Source organism: Amphiprion ocellaris, chromosome 10 (assembly GCF_022539595.1).
Source record: "Amphiprion ocellaris isolate individual 3 ecotype Okinawa chromosome 10, ASM2253959v1, whole genome shotgun sequence".
NCBI classification, from domain to species: domain Eukaryota; kingdom Metazoa; phylum Chordata; class Actinopteri; family Pomacentridae; genus Amphiprion; species Amphiprion ocellaris.
Window position 1 is genome coordinate 18,613,408 of NC_072775.1, and position 23,002 is coordinate 18,636,409.

Sequence of the window (23,002 nt, forward strand, 5' to 3'; positions counted from 1 at the left end):
ATTTATTAAATCCTACATAATGCCAGTTTGGATATTAATATTAAATATTAAATGCCTTTTAATATACTATTTCATCATATGAAGGATGACATCAAAAGGATAATTTTATTCATCATCCTTTCTCCTTTATGAAAGTTTTTTTTGTTTGTTTTTTTGGGGGGCGTGTTCGGGGGGGGTGCAGGGGGGTCGCAGGAAGTTTGTGTCTGCGTGTGAGGATGTGAGGGTGAGAACAAATGGAGGGAGGCATAGGGAGGAGGTGGAGAGAAAGGGGGAGGGAACATAGGGAGGACTATCCCATGCCAGGACTTGTGGTGGCTGCAGCGGCTGCCTGGACTGGAGGAAGAAGAAGTTTACCGGAGGAGCAGCAACAGGAGCAGCTCAGGAACCGAGCAAGGACTTTTGTTCTTTAAATCTTTTTTAATTTTTTTTTTTTTCTTTTTTATCATCGACAGTCTACAGAACAAAGCAGCTGGGACAAAGTGAGCCCACAGAAGTGATCAACCTGAGAGCAAATTCCAGCGGAGGAAAATGAGCCTCTCAGGCTGCACTAAGCCTGTATGACGGGCTGAGACTCTGACTCAGGACTTCAGTCCAGTCTGTCTCTCTTTCAGCAGCCTGGACTGACAAAAGGGAATCAAAGAAAGAGGGGGGGAAATAAGAAAAAAAGCGCTCCTTTCACTTTGAAAAGGTAAGGCACGGTGTCTGAACTTTTCCACGGTCAATCATTAGCAGGGAGTTTGTTTTTTTTTTAAGTCACTACTTAAAAGCAGGATTAGACTTCCAGAAGCTTTCAACTTTTTTTTTCCTTCAGCCCTTTGCTCTTTCACATTTCATGGAGTTTGCTCATTTATTCAGTGAGCAAAACAGGGCACTACTCTGTATTTACTTTGGCCCTAAGCAGAGATGTGTGTGTGCGTGTGTGTGTGTGTGTGTGTGTGTGTGTGTGTGTGTGTGTGTGTGTGTGTGTGTGTGTGTGTGTGTGTGTGTGTGTGTGTGTGTGTGTGTGTCCAGGCTCTTTCAGAAGACAGAAGGGAGTCATTCATACTGAGCAAAAACTGATCTTGTGCTGTTTTTTTTTCTCTCCTTCTTTTTCATATGAAAGAGTATTGTTGAAAGTCTTTGAATTGGTCTGACCTCTTGGAGTCCTTTTTAGCTTTTTAAATGTCTTCCTCAGTGAATTGTGTTGTGCAGTGGCTTTAATTTGGGGTTCCATGCTGTTGTGGGCTATGATGTACTGAGGACCTTTATAATGTGAAACATATGGGGCCATTCTTGTGCCTTGTACCCAGCAGTCTGTGGAGTTCCAAAGAAATACAGAGGATAAATGATGGAGACAAACAGATTGAGGAAGTGTTGTCTTTGAGTTCAAGCTGCTTCTCGGTATGTGCAGCCTCAGGGCTCTGCTTCTCAGCCACCTATTGTTGATGACATGTACAAGTGTCCTTACATCATATCAGTCTTTTCCCTCCTTGAAAATCACACCTGCATTCGCGCACCAACATAAACCTTGCAGGTTGTTCCGAGCGTTTTTTGCAGGCTAAACTCTTTCAAGATTAGCTTTAATTACAGGGCCAGCGAGACAGGAGAAACATTTTTTTGAACTGGCAATTATAGCTTTTGTTGCTGGTTCTATTTTCAGGTCAGGAGGGAACGATATCTACCCCTCCAGTCGAGGAAGAAATGCACGTCAGAAACACAAAGTGTACCCGTTTTTTTTTTCTTCTCACTGATAACAGGAGGAAGTTATAAAAGGGGCCGGCAGAGCGACACATGAATGGAGATCCTGATAGTGTGGTTTGGACAGGTGGGTTGTGTACTGTAAGCAGAACACTGTGATCCCAGCATGAGAAGGAGCACTGGGGCATTTCACATTGTCACAGCACCGCCACAGCCACTTGGTTGACATGTGTAAGTCATTAAACAGAGAGGAGACCTGCAGAAGGGAGGAGAATGAAAGCAATAAAGGGGCAAGAACGGCAAGAAAGAAAGGGGGAAAAGAAAAAAGGGAGAATGAGAGAGTGAGAGTGGGAACGTAATCCATTTTGGAACGCATTCCACTATGACCTTGGGATAGAAAATGGTAATTAGGGAGTACTTTAGGATCCTTAAGGGTGCACAGATTTGCTCAGAGCGAGCACTGTCATTTTTATTTCCTTCAAAATATCTCGTGAAAATGCGAGACAACTACATGCTAGAGTTCCAGGCTTAGAAAATATACTTGCTAAAAATACCCTGCACCCACTTCTGTGGTCTTTTTTTTTTCACGATAGTTCTCATGGTTTGTTTATTTCAGTTCTTCGGCGGTGAATGGGTGTCAAAGCCACAGCATAAACATACAGAGCCCCTGACAGGAAAAGGCCAGAACAAACTGTGGCCTTGTCCCTCTATGGGCCTTTAAAAGAGCCTGTCATGTCACTGTGGACATGTTATCCGGCAGTATGAGGCGCGATCTCGTGCCAAGCAGGAACACAAGGCGGTTTGGAACAGTGAAAGCTAGATGGTATCGAGGTTATTAGATGGCTATTAGATGTGAACGCTAAATACCGACAGGAGGCTGCAGCCAGGTGACAAGGGCGAGAAACAAATCTGTTCTGCATGTCGAGCTCCTGTCATCTGATGGAGTGGTAAACATGCATGAATGGGTCTTTGTGCTGGGAAAACAAAGACCGAAAGGTAATAGCAAAAAATGTAGCTAAATGTAGTAAAAAGTTAGGGAAAAAAAGAAACCATTTCAGTCCAGCAGCCAGCCCGCAGGCAGCCAGACTTCCTGAAGCATTTATGATCCTGTAGGTGTTATTTGGGTTTGCAGACAAACAGCTTTAGAGATCATTAATCTGTCCAGAGTCTCCCAAAGGGTCAGCAGTGTACTGTATGTGAAAACAGAGGCAGTGTCTACATGCTGGGCTTCTTTGAGTTCCATCATCCCACTAAAGCACTTTAGTCTGTAGCAGATAAAGTTAGTTTTGAGGCGTAGCGAATGATGAATTAAGTGCACCCATTTTTCACTGCAGACACGTAATTTCGGTTTAAATATATTCAAGTTGTTTCAAAATGGAGGCCATTGCCACAAAATGTCAATCATAAGGCAAAAGTTTGAGCCATCACAAGCGATTTGGTTTGATTTGAGAGTGTGAACGGGGGGATGGGAGGCCTTGATTGCTTTCATATGGGTGCAGACGTAATGTTAGTTTGTGTATATTTTAGTTTACTTCTGTCTCATCTCATCTCTTGCCTTCTTGAAACCTCGGCAGTTAAAATTGATTAATTGAGTGGATAGATCCAGTAAGACTAAAGTTTGATTTGTGCAACCTCAATTCTTGATTATATTAAGTCATTTATAACTTTGACTGTTCAGTTAACAAAAAAGTCCATAGTTGAGGGCTCTGATGGTAGCTTGTGGTGGGTATCTGTGATTATTTTTGACATTGTACAGACTAAACATCAAACCTAATGGAGAATAAATACATTGGTTATGGAAACAAAATTTGCAGCCCAAATGAAAGGTTGAGATTTCCGTCTCATTGTACTCGTAGGGGTGCCGATACCACCATCTAATGACTGACCCTGTTTTTGATCAAAAAATAAGCAGCCTTCACCTTAAATTTGTTAATTACCCTTTTTCCTTCCCTCATTTGATGAAGGCTCCTTCTTTGTTCCGTATTTTTCCCTCTATTGGTTTGTACAAATCTATAAAAACAATCTGCGCAATGATGACCACAGTGAAGTCACTGATGGAAACTGCAGTGAGGAGACATGTAGCAACCAGCCTGATCGCGCACAAACAAACTTTCACATAAATGGATTTGGTTGCTGTGGCTCTCGAGAGTCTGATTATTTGCGACAGATAAGTATGCAAGGTTTTTGCCAACTGTTGTCACCACAGCAGACTCAAAAATGAAAACAGCTATGAGGTCACTGCTCACATGATGAGGCTGCGATTTAACCCATGAGGCCCGATTAACCGACGTCTGCATTCTGAGGCGATTCTCTCTGCACTTTAGGTTCCGATTACACGATGCCTTTTCTTTTATCTCATGGTTCACCTGCTTGTACAAAATGGAAGATTCCATACGGTGTTGGCCGGGTGAAGGGTGTGGCTCCTGAAATAGGAACAGGCTTCATCCCGGCGCTGTAACTCTCCATCCTACTCTGCCCTCCTTACGTTCTTTTCACTCAGAAATGGATTGTTTAATTTATTGTCAGAGTTTGTTCAGGGTAATTGAAAGAAAGGCATTTGGTGTAGGTCCCAAGTGATGGCCATGCATGTGTGAACGTGGCTGACAGCACCAGTGCAGCCTAGTCAAGCAGTTACCTGCAGGGGTTTGGAGCTGGGGGAGCCAGACACACCCTAATCCCCCAACATCCTGACCTTAGTAAACCTGTCGCGGCTTGCTCGCCGTAGACCTGGCAACCCGTTTCCTTGGGATCGCTCTGCCTACCCATCTCCTCTACCAGCCTCTTCTCTCACAGTGCCATGGGTGGGCTCTGGATTTGAGTTCCTTGGCACTGCTTATTCTGCCTTTGTGAACTAATGCTGTGCCTGAAACCAGGAACAAAAGCAGTCAGTGCAAATTAAAGACCAATTATCTTTAGTGCGTGCTGGGGCAAGTCGCTCATGTTGCTTCGAATGATGAGTGGGAGAAGTGAGAGGTTGTGGTAGGAGAATGACGCTGATTACTACAAAGCTGCGCATGAATGATTCATATGAAAATATTGGGCCTCATGTTGATATTTAGAAATTCTACTATGTATTTTAGAAAGTGATTTATTTGTTGCTTTATGGGTTTATTTGAATTGGTTGAAACCTTTATTTCACTTTGTTTAATTGCCTTGAAAGTGGTTATTGAATACACTCCCGCTCAAAAGTCTTCAGTCAATCAGACAAGTTCATGTTTTCCATGAAAACTCACACTTTTATTCATGTGCTAACATAATTGTACAAGGGTTTTCTAATCATCAATTAGCCTTTCAACACCATTAGCTAACACAATGTAGCATTAGAACACAGGAGTGATGGTTGCTGGAAATGTTCCTCTGTACCCCTATGGAGATATTCCAATTAAAAATCAGCCGTTTCCAGCTAGAATAGTCATTTACCACATTAACAATGTCCAGAATGTATTTCTGATTAATTTAATGTCATCTTCATTGAAAAAAATGCTTTTCTTTCAAAAATAAGGACATTTCTAAGTGACCCCAAACAGTAGTGTAAATTATTTAATAGTTGGAATTTGGGGGAAATAGGCAGAATTTGTGACTTTTTGACCAAACTATCCTGGTAGTCTTTAGTGATTAATTAGTGTTAGTGAAGGCACAATATGGCAAGGTGCAACTTATTGCTGTGTTTTTGGGTAATAATAAAGTTTTATGGCACCAAGAATAGAACCTGGCCTCATAAACAGCAAAAGTTGTACGATACGTTCCAGTTATTGTTTGTCTTTTCATGCAATATGTTAACAGTCAGAATAATAGACTTCTCTTCAGGGCAGTTAATTTATAGCGGGGACTTATCAGAACCAATGACTCATTATGTCAGGACCCCTGATAATAAGAAGGATAGTGTTGTTTATTGTCTTCTGTTTCCAGAAACGTTGTGATGCTGTATAAAATGTAAAAACAGGGGGAAAAAAATGATGCAAGTGTATGCAATGTATTTAAAGGATTGATGTTAACTTCATGTTTACCTTATCCATATGAGATGAGGATCAAACATTTCCTCTGTAAGCGAGAAAGGGAGCAAGCATATGTCTCAAAATGTCAAACTGTTTGTTTAAACCTGATTTTTCAGCTAATGACTGTTCCACTAAATTAATTACTTCACTATCCTGGGTCATACAGAGGTTAAGTGTTGGTTATATACCCTTTCCCATCTCTAGTTAGCACAGTACTTTGACACTTCCAAAATACTACCATGCATTTTTTTGCAGTGGCCCTGCCCTGGACATACACAAAGCCTAAGTACTGGCCAATGTGTTCATTAATTTCCCATTAGTCAACAGTTTTTCCTCAGACTCACAGGGGAAATAGACTAACCCTGTCATTAGTGCCAACAATCCCTGAGGACCTCTCCCCCGCTCCTGCTTCCACCACCTCCAACCAACCAACACACACACAAAACACAGCCCAGTTTCCCTGAGTGATGACCTCTTCACATGGCCTCTTTCATTCCGCTCTGAGGGTTGGTTTAAGCCATGGCTACACTGTCCCTGGTTTATGGCTCCCTCACTGTGCCCCTTTAAAGTGATGAGCCCATAGCCTGCAGTCATCTCACACTTAATTGATGGACACATTCTTGACTGTGGATCATTTCATCACAACAAACAATCGGGGTCATTCAAGAAGGATGGTGATATCTTTGGCAGCCATAGGAATGTGTTTCTGTTTTGTTTGTGAGGGCGTGTCGGTGTAAAGTCTGCAATCGGAGACAATAATCAGACTCTATTAATCAGGCTTGCAAATGCCACACAGGAGCATAAGTCTGTTGTTTTTTTAAATCAGGGATTTGGTTTGGTTTCCTGACAGTATTCCATTGTATATTCACAGAAATCAACATAGCACCATAAAACTGAATGCCTTGTTGATTAATTACTAATTTTTTTGACTGATAGAAAATTTAATGGGGTGTATTTTGATATTTTTTTAACATACAAAATAACAAGCTTTCCATGGTTATAGGTTCCTACATTTGAAAGTTTGTCCTCCCATATTGTAAGCTGAATATTATATCCGTTTTCATGACACAAATACAAACACAGACACAAAATTATCAAACGGTTGAAAAAGAAAATAATTAGCAGATTTATCAAGATGGTGAGAGGGTAAGCATGAGGGAATGTTCAGTGTTTCACATTAAATAATAGAAAATCAGGACCAAAGAGTAAAACAAGAACAGCACTCAGAGAGCGCAGTATTCCGCCAAGGCTGCTCAGTCGTTGTATCATTTCCGACAGATAAGTCTCGATAAGTCCGCAGGGGTCGATTTGTAGTAGGATCGCAATCATGTCATCATCAGCAGGCAGCTGACGTAGTGTTCACTTATAGTCATAGTCACAGTGACGCCGTGCTGCTATCTCGCAATGATACAGAAATCTTTGACAAATCCGTGGATCCAGACTATAAGCCGCATCACTGCCAAAATCTAATCACTTGGTCCTTGTGTCATTTCTGACCTTCTCTGAAAATTTCATCCAAATCCGTTAGTCTGTTTTTGAGTAATGTTGCGCACAGACAAACGGACAGAAGGACAAATATACGCTGATCGTCGCATAACTTGTTCCTCGGCAGAGTAAAAAAGCAAAAATAGCACAGGAATTATCAGTCAACATGGGCAGCAGTTATGTGCAGGTATCAATGGATGCAAATATATTCAGATGTCCACATCCTAGAAGGGAATCCTGTCTAGATGGCATTGTTTTCTCTTCAATGAAGGAGGGTTTTACTCCCCTTATTTATCAGGAATAGCTTTCAGTGAACATACAGATGACTGGAGTATTTACCTAACCTAGATTTGAATCTATAAAGATTTAAGCTACACTGACTCATGCCCATAAACTCCTCCCATCTCCTTGATAAGCTGTAGTAATTTTAACTGTAGAATGTGGAAAAATTTGTTTTGCACATTGTTGGCTGTTGATTTTCATTTTCAAAACACCTGTTCTGTTTAGGAAATGTTAGGACAAACTCATGTTTTTTAAGTAACTTTCCTGATCCTAATCTTCATCTTTTTTTGTTTTTTAATAAATGTATGTCATATGAATGCAAAGACATCTTCACTGCTAAGAAGCTAGGGCTGGCAAATGTTTGCTGTATTTACCTTTTTTTTATGTGTCTAGTGTTTCATTTTCAGTCAGTCGAGTAATTTATTAATTGACCTCGATCCTGCCTTTGGCAGCAGGCTGCAGCTTGCGACCGTCCAGCTGACAGGCAGCAGAGTTACTGGGAGGCCACAGAGAGATTTTAGATAAGGGAGTCAGGGATGTGTCTGTAGGGTGTGGTGGGGTGGCAGGGGAGCAGGGGAGACGGGCTCCCTCCAGACCTCCACAGCAGGAAGTTCATGGCCATGAGGTCACAGGGACACGCCGTCACTCAGGGATTTACAACAACTGGTTTCAGCCGGAATTCTTTGACAGTTCTTTTTTGTCACTGTTGCTCCGACTGGCAGACCGTGATGATCAGATTGTTGGTATCCACGTCTTTTGATACTACTGTCCTGTAGCTCTCTTTGCAACACAGATAAGCTGCAGTCATCTGTCATATGCTGGAAAGTCCTTGATACCTAGTTTTATTCCAACCAGCGTGGTATTTGTGACACACACTGTTGACCGTTTGCTGTGCAAACAAGACAGCCTCTGTCATACAATCTGGGGCTGAAGTCATTCTCTATAGATATCTGAGGAAACCTGGACGCAGTGACTAAAGCTGAGGACTTTGACCATCAAATATTGACTTGAGCAAAGTCACCTGCTTAAAATAGAAACGATTTTAGAGAACTGGAGGTCTGTATCATCCTGTACCTCTGCTCTGATTTATCTTTTAAACAGGAAATCCCAAGATTCACGATGGAGGAGGGATATGAACTCGACCTGACGTATATCACAGAGCGGATAATAGCCGTGTCCTTCCCCCGGGGCTGCTCCGAGGAGGTCTACTCACACAACCTGAAGGATGTCACGCGAATGCTCAAGTCCAAGCATGCCGATAATTACCTGGTCAGTGCTGGTCCATGTGCTGCTGTCTCACCTTTCACCGTGCCGCAGCTGAGTGTCAAAGTGCAAATAGTATTGATGTCGAGGGTTGATGGGCTTTCATGGGATATTGACATGAGAGTATTGATCTCAGAGTGCAGAGCTCATCTTTCGCTCTGTGTTAAAGCAGAATGCAGTAATCTCAGAGGCATCATTTTAAAGCCTGCGCTTTGTTGTGCTGTGCTCTCTTTAGATTATCAACCTGTCAGAGAGAAGACACGATCTCTCTAAAATGAACCCCAAGGTGAGTTAATGTGGTATCTACCTGAAAACAGTGCAAGATCTTATAATCCCAGCAGCAAAACTGTTCATATCAGTTTGGAAAAGAGCAGAAACAGTGCATAGAAGTGATACTGTATATCTCTGTCCATCCTCTTTGATCATCTCTGTCTGTCCAGCTACTGTGAACAATATGTCATTGATTGCCAATGCATAGAAACTGAGAATAAAGCTGTAGCTGTGAGAAGAAGTGCATGCATTCACACTATATATTGATATTTTTTTAAGACCCTGGATACAGGCTGGCCTGACCTGCACGCTCCACCTCTGGATAAGATCTGCACCATCTGTAAGGCCATGGAGAGCTGGCTTAACGCTGACCCTCTACACGTGGTGGTTATACACTGCAGGGTGAGCATCTGCAGGTTGTTTTGTGGCAGCTGAATGAGATTCAAACTACCCATTTAGAAAGCACAACCGCTAAAAATTGGAAACTAGTTTGTCTCTCAAATATTTATTATTCTTGACTAAATAGGCAACAACCAGAGTTAGAGTAAAACCCCTTAGGTGTAATTGAGAATTTTATGCTGAAAAACTTCATGCTTATCTGCTTCATAAGAGCTGTGTCAGTGTGATTGATCAAATTTGATTGATCGTAACCAAGCAATCCATCAACTATTATCAGAGTCTTGTTCAAATGTTGCTACATCCTGGTTAGTGTACGTTACGATGCCTGTTTCAGTCCAGCTAGTGACAAAAGCACTAAAAACAGAAGCCAGTCGTGGGAAAAAAACGGTACTTTTCCAATTTTGTCAGAAAATAACGTGTTCATGCACGGTCACAATACAAAATACACCATTTTGAGGCCTTTAAAACAGACTAAAACCAAAAGTGCTACGTGTGTAGTGGATCATCTCCTGTCATCTTTTGTTTTTTTCAGGGTGGCAAGGGTCGAATCGGTGTCGTCATCTCATCCTTTGTGCATTTCACTGACGTGTCAGCCAGGTAGCCGTCACCATGTGTCACATTTCTCATGTTATGTTACTATAAATGTCATGTTTTGTGTGCTCTGTAGTCAGGATTTATCGTAAGATGAGTGCGCCCACTCACTTTTGGCAGCGAACAATATCAACAACAAACCGCAGCACTCTACAAAGACTGATTTTGCAGACCGTAAGCGATGTCATCCCTTAATCACGGCTGATTTATTTACCTCCTTTCATTTCGGGTTAAGGTGACTCAGAACGTGAGTCAAGAAAGTCACCTCCTTGAGATACAAAGTAAAACCCACACGATTTAGGCTTTGAATCACCCTGTATTGAATTGCATGAATCAACGTGGAAACATGTTGGTTGCCGTGATGCCTTCTGGCCACAGTGTCAGTTTCATGAAGCGTATTCACCATGAAGAAGACCGATTGTAATTCAGAAGTGCTGAAGCTTTAAGGAATCTCAATGTGAAGAAAAGCTGTAAACAGTGAGATTAAAACACCCTGGTGTTATGCCACTATGCAGATCCTCTCTGCACACAGCAGTCACTGTAGCATGGCTGCAAATTGGCCTTTGATTCAGCCAATCTCTGCTTTCCTTCGTGTTTGTGTCCCACTGAGGAAGATCAGTCAGGTGAATGTGAAAGACAGAGGGCAAAAAAGAGGAGTAGAGGAAGAGATAGGAAAACAATAAGGCAGATTTACAATGGAACAGATTCAGGGGGGAGCAGAGGGAGATGGCCGATGAGCGAGAAACAGAGCTGTGGTGAAAAGGCTCCAGCGCCTGTTGGTTTTAGGTCCGTCTGAATAGCCAAGCTGTGCACACACTCTGGCCTCTCTCTGTCCTCCTCTCCCCTCTGTGTTTACTTTAGGCTGGCATTCTCTTCCTCTCTGCTGGAATCCTCTGTCTCTCCACTTACTTTCCCTCTTCCATTATGCGTGTGTACTGAAGTTAGGGGTTAACACCGTTCAATTATAGAGCAGTATAGAGTGTAATCTCCCTCTTGAGTCATAATTACCTAAAGTGTTTAATGTGTCTCTCTGTCTCCCTTAAAGTGCTGATCAGGCGTTGGACCGCTTCGCCATGAGGAAATACTACGATGATAAGGTCTCTGCTCTGATGACACCTTCGCAGAAGCGGTAAGACCCAAAACATAAGCACGCCCTTCTGTTCTGTAGCATACATCCAGCCACGTCCCCATCCAAACATTCAGATCCCAGACCGTCCTGATTCAGCATCAAACATTGAGTGTCCCAGTGCTGTTTGCCTGTTTTTAGCTCAAAGCCGGTCATTGTTCATGGTTTTAATGAGAATGGGATCCCATGGTGACCTGGTTTAATCCTAACCCCGTGGATCTCTGTGATTTGTCATCAGTCAAGCTGCTTTCTTTGGGGCTGGACTGGTTTCTCTGCACTGTCGTGGCTCCATGTTTATTGGTGATACCCCTGCAACATTTACAATAATTGTGGTTTTGGTTTGATGCGGCGCCGACCGGGGCGGCAGCCAGCCACAGTTGCACTTTATGTGTTTTTTAAGTTATGTAATTTCTTCTCTCCTGTTATATAATTTTTGTTCCCAAGCAATATCTGGCACAAGTATGTCCTTTGAAGTTAATAAAGTCTTATTTTATCTTATCGTATTGCTGACTTTAGAGGTGTTGGACAGAGCCATGCCAGTTGTTTTCCTTTTTTTTTTTTTCTTTTTAGTAACTTCCTATTAGCTTATTTTCCAATTTTTTTCAAAAATTTTTTTTAATTCAATTTTTATTAGCAATAAAACGACAACCTTATAACATTGTAGTGATGGGCTTCCAAGTTGTGGCTTGGGAATTACAAAATTTTGAAGAAAATCCTGCAGTATAATATGGAAGTGCGGAGTCTGAGAGACATTTGTGAGACAGGGACAATCTAATGAAAAGACATTGCAAGATGCATGAGCAAAAACGAAAGAGCCAACATTTGAGGAGCTTGGCTGTTCCAAAAGTCAGGACATAGCCTCTATTGAATGGACTGCTGCTGCTTTTAAATCTGCATCTCATGAGTCCCCCTCCCTTAGGACAGTGTAACACTGAATCATTGCAATAAATTTTTAATACAAGCAGACAAAGAACTTTGGATAAATAAAATAGCCAAAAATCTGATTTTAAATGATTAAATAAATGATTTAAGAGCAAATAGACCAGATTTTGGATGCCAGCCTTTGTGCAGTATTTGATACTTGGTACTACAGACTTAGTCGGCCCTGGATAAGAGCATGTTTGCTGTTGTGGGAGTCTTTGTAACACTTCTGTGTAATGTTAACCTCCACTGGTATGCTTTTCTGTCAGGTATGTTTGGATCCTCAACAGTTTACTAAGTGGATCCATGAAGATTAATGCCTCCCCTCTGTTCCTGCACTGTGTCATCCTTCATGGGATCCCAAACTTCGACGCCACAAGAGGTTAAACTCGCACTGTTTACCGCCACACACAGCTGACGGAAAAAAAATCTGAGAGAATTCAGACACAACCACATCAGAGCTCAAGCAGTAAACAAAATTGAGTCTTATCTGAAGTTTATGTCTTTCTCTTTTTCCAATACATATATGCAGGCTGAGACAGACAGACTGAGGTTGTGTATATAAACAAAACCGTAGAGAGGAACTTCCCAGTTGCCAGTAAAACCATGGGAATCCACACATTTACATGTTCGCATTTAAATTACTGTTTTCCTGAATTTCCCTGAAACAACAAAGGCTCTCGTCACATCATGGAGCTAAAATCCCTTTCTCACAAAAACAGCTTATCACACTTTAGCTGTGAGCAAAACAATCGGAGAAACTACCCTTGAATTTTTCACTCAACAGACCTGTTATCAGGCACCTTTAATAAACATTTGAGACTTCTGTGTTTTGTTTTTTTCCCTTAGTGTGCCGTCCTTACATCAAGGTCTACCAGGGAATGCAAGCAGTGTATTCATCTGGAGTCTAGTAAGTAGCTCACACATGTGGTAAAGTAATTTGAACATTATTGTTTACTTCAAAGAATGTTGGAATCCTTTAAAGCAGTTCTCTGTTTAAGTCAGTTTAATGTTAATTTTAATTCTGAGTTACTGCTTTCTGTAAATATCTGTAATTGCTTCCAAACTGTGGCTCACTTTGACAGACTTCTCTGTTGTTTTTAAGTCACATTGGTCAAGGCCACAGAGACCGAGTGTGCATCAGCCTGGAGCCTGCCCAGCTCCTGAAGGGGGACATCATGGTAGGAAAAACAAACAACCTGCATTTTCAGATATAGGAATATCAGCCCTGATTAGAGTGATCACAGTAGTTTTGTATTTTCTTTTCGTAGATTAAATGCTATCACAAGAGTGACGTAACTTCCGAGCGTGAAGTTATTTTCCGGCTGCAGTTCCACACGGGAGCAGTGCAGGGTTACAACCTGATGTTTGAAAAAGAGGACATGGAGACTGCCAACAAAGGTGAAAAAAAAATCCTTGAGAGCAGGTCTGAACATGCCACTTCTAGTAAACAGCATCTCCTTTGCAGCATCTACAAGGCCGAGTCTGGACTTAATTTAGACTTGGCACTTTCAGACCGATAATCATGTTTTCCTAAACATGTTACGTGTACTGGGAGAATCCTACTCGCAGACCAACACCACCATTCAGCTTTCCAGTTCTGAATGAAGTGCACTCATGGCATTCCTCTGTATGCTGATGTTTCAGATTCCAGATTTCCAGATTACGGCAAAGTGGAGCTGGTGTTCTCCGAAGGACCAGAGAGGATCCCAGGTAGATTTTTAATGCTTCGGCTTTTTAAAAAAAAAATGTTTCCACAGGGAACAGTAGTTAGCAAAGCAGTGCTGGCTTCATTTTTTTTCCTTTCCGCTGTCCTGCGCTCTGGACTTCCCCCTCTGCCCCCTGGTGAGAGGGGATGTGGAATGCTGCAGAGGGGAAATGTAGTGTGAAGTGTGTGCTGACAGAGGGGTAAAGAAGCACAGCATGTGCTGCCCCAGACCCCCACAGGAGTGAGACTGTATGGGTCTATTTGTCTATATGTGTGAATTAAACACATTTCTATAGTATAATGATTCTTGGTGCACAGTGACTTGGATATTTTTTTTAGCTACAAGGGTCACAGTAAAACATTGATTCAACTCAGTTTGTTTTAATTGGTTGTAATTATCCCATGAAATGCTATTTTTAAACAAATTTTAAAACATGTTTTCATGCTTTGCGCTAAGCTAAGCCAACTTTATGATAACTGTAGAATCATACTGAGCATGCAGGCATGAGAACATTGCAAATTTTCTCATCTTACTTTTAGCAAGAAATATCAGTATTCACCGAAATGATTCCTTTATGGCTTTTACACTTGGAAGTCAGGATAGTTGAAACGTTACAGTCTAGTCTGTTAATGTGGTAAATGACTGTTCTAGCTGGAAACAACTGATTTTAATGGAATATCTCCATAGGGGTACAGAGGAACATTTCCAGCAACCATCACTCCTGTGTTCTAATGCTACATTGTTTTAGCTAATGGTGTTGAAGGGCTAATTGATGATTAGAAAACCCTTGTGCAATTATGTTAGCACATGAATAAAGGTGTGAGTTTTCATGGAAAACATGAAATTGTCTGGGTGACCCCAAACTTTTGAACAGTAGTGTATTGTTGAGAATATATATTGCATCCCTATACTGAGCATTCACACTAGAGGCATCAGTATTCCCCCCAACTATTCCCTTAAGGCTTTTACATCTGAAAGTCCTAGTGAAAGAAAAAGTCAGGGAAATTGGAACGTTATCTTTTTTGTCATTTTTGGCGAATAGCAGGATTTGCTGATAGTATATATTACATACCGAGATTATTTTTGGGTCTAGGTGCTGACAGGTGGCAGAACGGAGCAGATGTTATTGTGGACTACAACACCGCAGATCCTCTAACCCGCTGGGACTCATACCAGAACATCTGTGATGGTGAAGGTACTGTTGCTACGCTGCATTCATCACTATATGACTCACAAGAATTGGTTACAAAAGGGCCAAGGTCGACCCCATGAATCAGATACAGTCTAGCAGATTTATGAATGGAAACAGTTTATATGGGATGTTGTTTTGACCTTAAATGTAGTTTCCTACCTTTCTGTCTGTGACTTTTCCAGCTTTTAGTGTGTTCTCTGTATTTTACACTTACCTAACGCCCACACAACGTCTTTTTTTCTTTCAGGGAGTTAACAGGCGATTGAGGGACTACAATGTGATTGCATTAACATCCACACACAGTCACCACTGCTGTGGTTTATGTTGCAATGGTTATTAATGGGAATTTACTTATGAGAGAACTTAAAACCCAAGCGGGCAAGCAGGTAGACCTTTCAAAAACAAGACTTTACTTGAGATTGCAGAATGATGGCACGGAGTGTTGTTTCTGTGTGAAGGGCAGGGAGGGGTGTTGTTGTATGTAGGGAATGCTGGGTTCAGAGGAAGAGCAGTTAGTTCTCAAGAGATTTCTGTTTTGTTGTTTCATGAAATGAATAGGCATGCTTTAACCATCCCACACACGCACACATATCCACACACTCACCAGCGCCCACACACACACACACACACACACACACACACACACACACACACACACACACACACACACACACACACACACACACACACACACACACACACACACACACACACACACACACACATATACTCACACTCAGAGCCACCCTGTCGGGGCGTCCCGTCCTCGCTGTGGTTGTTTCTCTCCACTCAACCACAGAATTCACAACAACCTCCCAGAATAGAGCAACGTGGTGGCGGCATTAAAACCCAGATCCACCCTTTTCCACTATTCATTGAGCGTTTTTATAAGCTCAACTTGATGAAAATGAGCTGCCTTTTTTTTTTTTTTTTTTTAACATTTTCATTTAAAATCCCCCAACAAATGAAAGTGCAGCCACTGAAATTTAAGCATTCATTAAAAGCAAAACAAAGACATCAACAAAGGGGCATTTCTTTTTTCTTCTGCCTTGATTCCAGAGCATTCATGTGGGATATTTACAGCTTTGTTTTCTCGTGTAAACACTACATCTGAGAGGGAAGACTCGGAGCTTTGGTGGAATTCTACATCTACTTACCAGCGGCCCTCTGGCAGGCCTGCTTTGGCTGTCACTCAGAGGCTGGTTTGGAGGAGGAAGTCTAGAAAACATTGCCACTGTAGTGCTAAGGCTGTGAAAAGAAAACCTCATTTACTTCAGTGGCTTGTCTTCAATTGCCCGAGTGTGTGTTTATCCCCATGTGTGAATTAAGGGTTGAATTTTAAGATTGTTTTTCCAGAAAGGTTATTGACTTAAGTTTATTGCCAAAGACAGTTGATGTCTTTGTGTAGCAGCAAGTGGTATTTGGGTTATGTCTCAGGTATCAGTTTGTGGTCTCTGTAGAATGCTTTTAAGTAATTTCATTGTCTCTTTGTGGGTCAGTTTACCCAAATTACAGAAGTAAATCTGTTTCTTGATTACCACTAGCCATATACAGCCATGCAGACAGTTCTGTGATGTCTGTCTGACAGATTTCTGCTGCCACCCCGATACAATGCAGATAATTTGGATTTAATTTATGGGGCTAAGAAATACAATAGCTCAAAGGTTTACAGCTGCATTTACTTCCACAAAGGTTCCATAAGCTATGCTGTCAGCATTTTTTATGAGGAAAATTTCTTTTAGTAAAATGCCCTTCCATAAAAACTGGTCACGGCAAAAAATATCTAAAATCTTCATCACAAACTAGAATATAACCCTCAAAAAGTTATAGCGTAATTTTAAAAAAGGTCTCTTTAAAGATAATGAGATAATTTTGAATAGAAGTTTAAATAATCTTTTATCACATGGTATTTTTGCAAACTCTGTGACAAACTGATGGCACAGTATAAATGAAAGCACAAGACAACCATCACATGGAAATAGTTGCAGGATCTATCCAAGCAAGTTCGAATAACCTTATATAAGGAGCATCTGACATTAATACTACATCTGTAAAATCCTGGAAAAATCCTTATAGGTAAGTGTCACCATTCAGCAGGGATCTTGATAACGCTCCCAGGCAGACCACTCCTCCATCTAAATGAGTGGGGAGAAGCCATACCTGCATTGTCAAAGGTCACAAGGGCATACAAAACTGTTTAGAATCACTGGGCAAATCTAATAGAAACTGCCTTAGAAATTTGGTGACTTTGTCCCTAAATTGTGTTTAAAATGTGTTTTCCCCCCCACAGCACATACTTTAATACATATGTGCAGTTTCATGACACCACACTGGCATCAGTGCAACAACACGATTGACTGGCTGCATGTTTCCTAGTTCAGCTGTTACAAAAGAGACAATTGATTTTTTGAGCAGAGGGGCAGGACAAATGCAGTATAACCGCCATCTTTGGCATTATGGAACAAGAAAAGTACTCAGAGAGGCTACTAAGTAATTGTAGGATGTCTGACTGATGAAATCTTTAAAAAATTTGTGGTCCGCAATGGTCGATTTGTAGTAGGATCGCAATCATGTGAATGTCAGCAGGCAGCTATCGTAGTGGTCACTTGTAGTCATAGTTACAGTGACACCGTGCTGCTATCTCACAATAATACAAAAATCTTTAACAAATCCGTGGATCCAGACTATATGCCGCATCCCTGCCAAAATCTAATCACTTGGTCCTTGTGCCATTTCTGACCTTCCCTGAAAATTTCATCCAAATCCATTAGTCCGTTTTTGAGTAGTGTTGCAAAAAGATAAACAGACAGACAAACCAACACCGATCGTCACATCTCTGCGTTCCTTGGTGGAGTAATTAAACACATCATAGGGTGCGTCCCACTAAACCCTACTGCCATACTATATAGTAGAGCAGAAAGAAAGAGATTTAGTATGTCAAATGCAGCATGCCAAAAATACTAGCATGTCCTGTAACATTTTGTCGCATTTCACAGAATACAATCCAGCATGATTTGCTAGCCATGCTAACCCACAGTCCTCTGCACAGCAGTAGATATGTCACATACATCATGGTGTCTCATACTAGTATGAAAAAGCTGCAACTGCCTAAAGCAAACAGACAGATGAAAGCTTGTTCTGCACTACAGATTAAGATGGCTGTATGAGCGAAACGGTCAAACTTTAAGGCACAATATTATTATTACTATTATGACAAAGCAGTATGCAGGCTACATGCAACATTAGACAGGTTTTGGGGGCTGCTGTAGAAAGTAAAATAAAAACACAGTATGCTATTTGGCATACAGGTATAGATTTCTACTCAGAATTGTTGGACATTGCAAGTCTCTCCCTTATATTGTCTTCGCTAATCTCAGATAAATGCCCGTAAAATGAAACCTTTTTACTCCGCCAAGGAACGATGGAGTTATGTGACGATCTGTCTGTCTGTCTGTCTGTCTGTGTCAGCAACAATCAAAAATGGACCAACAAATTTGGATGAAATTTTCAGGGAAGGTCAGAAATGACACAAGGACCGACTGAGTAGATTTTGGCAGTGATTCAGCTTATAGTCTGGATCCACGGATTTGTTAAAGATTTCTGTATCATTGCGAGATAGCAGCACAGCGTCACTGTGACTATGACTATAAGTGAACACTACGTCAGCTGCCTGTTGATGATCACGATTGCGATCCTACTACAAATCCACCGTTGCAGACTTATCTGGAGTCATCCATCGGAAATTATACAAGGAACAATTGATTGAATTGTGAGGGTGTTTCCAGGTAACATCAATTCCCGCTGCCCGCTACATATTTAGGTCACGTGATTCTTTATCCATACAAAACATACACATGCATAACACACGCCTGTGCTCAGCGCATGGTCATTTTGTTTGTGGGTACATCTATATTAAATGGCCACATTCTGCAGTGCCGTGATTTCTGCCACAGATTTTTTCACGATTTCAGCCAGCAGAAATAATACAGCTGATCAGCTTTGGCGGAGTACTGCGCTCTCTGAGTGTTTTTCTTGTTTATACTGTGCATTGCTCATGTCAAACTATTGATGCTGTTGATTGTCCATAGTAACGGACATGTTATGTAAAGAAATGTTGTTGATTAGTTCAAATTTCGAGCACCACTAACATATTTTTATTCACCATCTTGTTATTAAAATCGAAGCAGAATTCTTACTGATAGAAATCTGAAAACTTGAACCAATAGAATGTCTGCATGGCTACATAATATTTTACACAAATGAAGGCTTCCAGTGGACTAATGCAGCTTTCACAATAGTTTGTACCTTGTTTTGCTCTCTGTACGTACAAGATGTCCTGTGCCAAGTGTACAGAAGATTTTAAGAGATGTAATTCCCACTGCGCTAACATCTACACATATGTAGAAGCTTGGGCGGAAGAAAATGAGGACGATCATCATCATTATGCTTTTGACTCACATTTCTGGCATTCGGGATGGTAGTAACTGAGAAGGAATGGAAAGGGTTGGGTAATTGCATAGCCATACACAACCAGACCTCCTCCTGTGATACGAGAGCAGCTTGACGAACAGTTTTGGCTTCTCTGCACTGTAATTGGTGGATTATTCAGGGACTGACCGAGCCACAACAGCCAGCATGATGAATGCTAGATATAAATGGTTTGCCTGATTTTTCAAGTTCACTGGCTAAGAGCATATTTGGTGAAACGTCTATGGCTTTGTTAATGTCAGTGTAAACTCCGATAGGTAAAACTCTTTTTAAAACAATTTCTTAAACCCCGTAATTGGGTTTTAGGGGGGCACATCTGTTTTCTTGCCAGTATTATACATGAGGATAGCAGGCATGTAATTTCATGACACACGAGAGTCAGAGAAAAACAACTCGGCTGCTGCTTTTCATGAAAATCGCCCAGAGCTCCCTGCAGAAGCTAATGATTGCTTTAATCAAAAAGTGTCTTTTTACAGAGTGCAAATGTCTTGAGCTACAGGAATGTTGTTTTCATTCTCTGATCCTCTCCGGGCCGCCCTCTTTCTTTCTTTCCCTCTTTTTTTTCCTCCCCTCTCCCCAGTGGGGTAGTCCCCCAATTCAGGGCAAGAGGTCGGGTTACTGGCTTCCTCTGGTCCGCCCCCATCCTCTAGCTCCGCCCCACTTGTTTACATTCCTCTGCCCTTATTTGGAGATCTCAAGGTCCCCCCCCTTGTGTAGAGTGCAAACACTCTCACCTTCTCAGCAGAGAAAGAAAGCAGGGCCAACTTATTCCAACTCTCTTGATTTTGCCCCTCACTGTTATCGGCTGGGGTGAAAGCCATGTCCACTCTCACGTATCTGCATCGTCTCTTCTCCTCTTTGAGTTTTGCCCTACTGGAGACTGGGATTGTCTCACATGCTCACCTGGCAGGGGCAGCAAAGGTAAGAGATTTTGTTCTTGACTCAGATGGGTGGCCATGAGAGAGGAGAGGGTGGAGAGAGAGAGAGAGAGAGGGAGAGATGATGATGACAGGGCTGACGGAGAAAGATGGCCAGTATCGAGGTTCAGAGGTTAAAAGGTTGCTTGCACCTTGCTAGGAGGAATGTTATTAGAGGGATTTGTTGGAAAACTCCCAGTGGAACTGACCTGCATGGAGCCCTGAGCTGAAGCTGCAGGTTCCAGCAGTGAGTTTGCGTGAGTTCAGGGGGGCTCAAGTCATACATACAGCAGCTTTCTGAGAGGAGGAGGAGGAGGGGGAGCTTTTATCATGCGTGTCTGGTATTCAGATCCTCTGGTCATGGTTTGACTGGAAGGCAAGTACTTAAGGCGGTAGGTTGAGGGAGAAGCGTAGGAGTCATGTTCCAGCTTTCTTTTGTTGAAGCAGAGGGAGAGTGACAGTGAAACAGCAGTTTTACTTACTTGGCAGAAGCTCTGTTCACCCGCACTTGGAATCCATCTCCAAGCCCTCATTTAGCAGAGGCCTAGTGAGGCTGAACTTGATTTTTGTTTTTAAACTGTTGTCGTGATTTGACTCCTATTACAAAATGAGTGACCTTTGCGATTTTTCTTCTTACTTCTGAGGCTTAAGGAGATTGTTTGGACATATGCTGGGGGTCAAGGGGCAAGCGAGAGGGAGTATGGTGGCTTAATCACAGTGGGGTGAGGAATGCAAGGGTCAGACGAGATCCACAGCCGTCTGACTCTCGGAGCAGCGTTCAGAAACCTTAACATCTCTTATATAACCTGTGCATGAAGGACACCTTTGCCTGTTGCTCATGCTACACCGCTGCTGCTACTAAACAAATGCTTTGACAGTTCACCTGGTGGCCTGATGGGAGAGGATGAATCGAAAATCTTTGAAATAAGCTTGAATTACAACACGAAAAAGAAGGATTTGGTTGGTTCTGCTTAGTATTGCATTTTTTTCTGACACTTCTAATTAGGTGACTTGTCTTAATTCAGCAAAATGACACAAGATTTTCTCTGTTACTGTCTCAATGCCTTAGATATTTGTGGTCTGTATAGTCTGGAATGTTGTCTTTATCAGGTGAGGCGTGATTATATGTGAGTTTTGTCAATCACAGATTCAGAAAGTTTGTGGAATGGCGTGACCGTGCATGTTAACAGAGTCTTGTTTTGTTTGTGGTTTTGTGCCGTTTGTGTCCGTCTGTGAGAGTCTGTGCTGTCTGTGTGTCTCTGTGTGTGTCCATACCTGCTGACTGTATGAAGCGCTGCATCTCTTCTATTTTGCAGCGCCACGCTCTCAAGGCCTAACCCAGGACAAAGCAGCTAACAAGAGGAGCCCCAACGGAGGAGAGGCCACACTGGGCCGAGGGGCCCGCACCACCTCCGCCACCTCTAGCCCTGACCATAGCGACCACGCCCTCTCTGTCAGCAGCGACTCAGGTCTCTCCAGCACTTCTCTGTGGGCGGACAGACCCACACCTGTGACCACCACCGCCGCCGCCACCACTGCTACCACCGTCAAGGGGAACCAGGGACCCAGCCAGAAGGAAAAAGTCCAGCTGAAGCGCCTCCTCAGTGGTTTTGGCCTTGAGGATCCCTCACTGGAGGAGATGGATGATCAAGGCCCTAGAGTGGGCATCCAGCAGATAGTCCCAGCACAAGTGCACATCAATGGAGACCCTCAACCCCGAGAGAGGGAAACAGACATCCTCGATGATGAGGTCATTACAGGTCATGATCTGCACAGTGTGGACAGCTTAGGGACCTTGTCGTCTTCGTGCCACAAGAGCAGTCAGAACTCGCTGCTGTCTGATGGCTTCGGGAGTCCTGGAGCAGAGGAGCAGCAGAGCCAAAGCCAGAACCACCTGTTGCACCATGCTGCACCTCCTCCTATGGAGGAGTATGAGAGATCCTACGCTGAGGCTAGAAGGAGCTGTCTGAACTCCAGGAGCAACTCTGTGGCCTCCTCTAATCCCAGCGGTACTCCGATGCCCAAGCAGCATGTCTACAGACAGGGAAGTTACTCCACTCAGTCCTGGGTTCGCCAGCAGCAGATGGTTGCTGCACAACAGTTTATCTATATGCCAGAGGATGGAAATGATACAGAGAGATATCCTGGCAACAAGCAGGGGAGTAGTTTACCCAAAGCAGGCCTTCCTACGGAACCACAGGCCCCTCCCAGGGACACGACAGCACCCCATGAGGAACAGGCAACAATAAACAACAACAACAACAACAAACGGGATGAGGAGTTCAAATCTCTAACAATGGACATTGATAATTCCATTGATCAGCTCAATCAGCTGATCATGGACCTGGATCCCACATTCGTGCCGGTGTCCAACCACAGCAGCTCCATCAAGAGGAACGGCAGCACACATGTCAACGGCTCAGTCGGCAAATGCTCAAACGGCATCGATCTCAGATTCAACAATAATAACGCAGCAACCCTGAAAAACACGCAGCAGACAGGTAAGATAGTCTGAATGTGGTGGTGATGATGATGCAGTGTGGTCTGGATGTTTGGTTGTGGAAATAATGTGTGACAGCTTTAATAAAACCAGAGGAACTGTTTACCTAGATATGATAAGTAAACACCGCAAAAAAACTAAGTTGTAAAACAGCTTTAATCATCATGTTAGGAATATTTGAACTTGA

General features: G+C 42.5%; 1 protein-coding gene across 2 annotated transcripts in view; it reads left to right on the forward strand.

Moving 5' to 3' along the window:
• The first annotated feature begins 295 nt into the window (after positions 1–295).
• The window catches only part of LOC111568693 (tensin-3), a 36,197-nt gene continuing 13,490 nt past the window's right edge, over positions 296–23,002 (forward strand). The window contains exons 1-13 of one of the 2 annotated variants that reach the window (XM_023270460.3): positions 296–688; positions 8,541–8,708; positions 8,938–8,988; positions 9,252–9,374; positions 9,904–9,968; positions 11,008–11,091; positions 12,279–12,391; positions 12,859–12,919; positions 13,115–13,190; positions 13,281–13,410; positions 13,657–13,722; positions 14,812–14,913; positions 21,632–22,816. In XM_023270460.3, coding sequence (XP_023126228.2) covers positions 8,559–8,708; positions 8,938–8,988; positions 9,252–9,374; positions 9,904–9,968; positions 11,008–11,091; positions 12,279–12,391; positions 12,859–12,919; positions 13,115–13,190; positions 13,281–13,410; positions 13,657–13,722; positions 14,812–14,913; positions 21,632–22,816 — 2,206 coding nt within the window. In that variant the 5' untranslated portion in view covers positions 296–688; positions 8,541–8,558. The remainder of the gene's footprint in view (positions 689–8,540; positions 8,709–8,937; positions 8,989–9,251; positions 9,375–9,903; positions 9,969–11,007; positions 11,092–12,278; positions 12,392–12,858; positions 12,920–13,114; positions 13,191–13,280; positions 13,411–13,656; positions 13,723–14,811; positions 14,914–21,631; positions 22,817–23,002) is intronic. The other variant, XM_035948293.2, reaches the window with a different exon arrangement.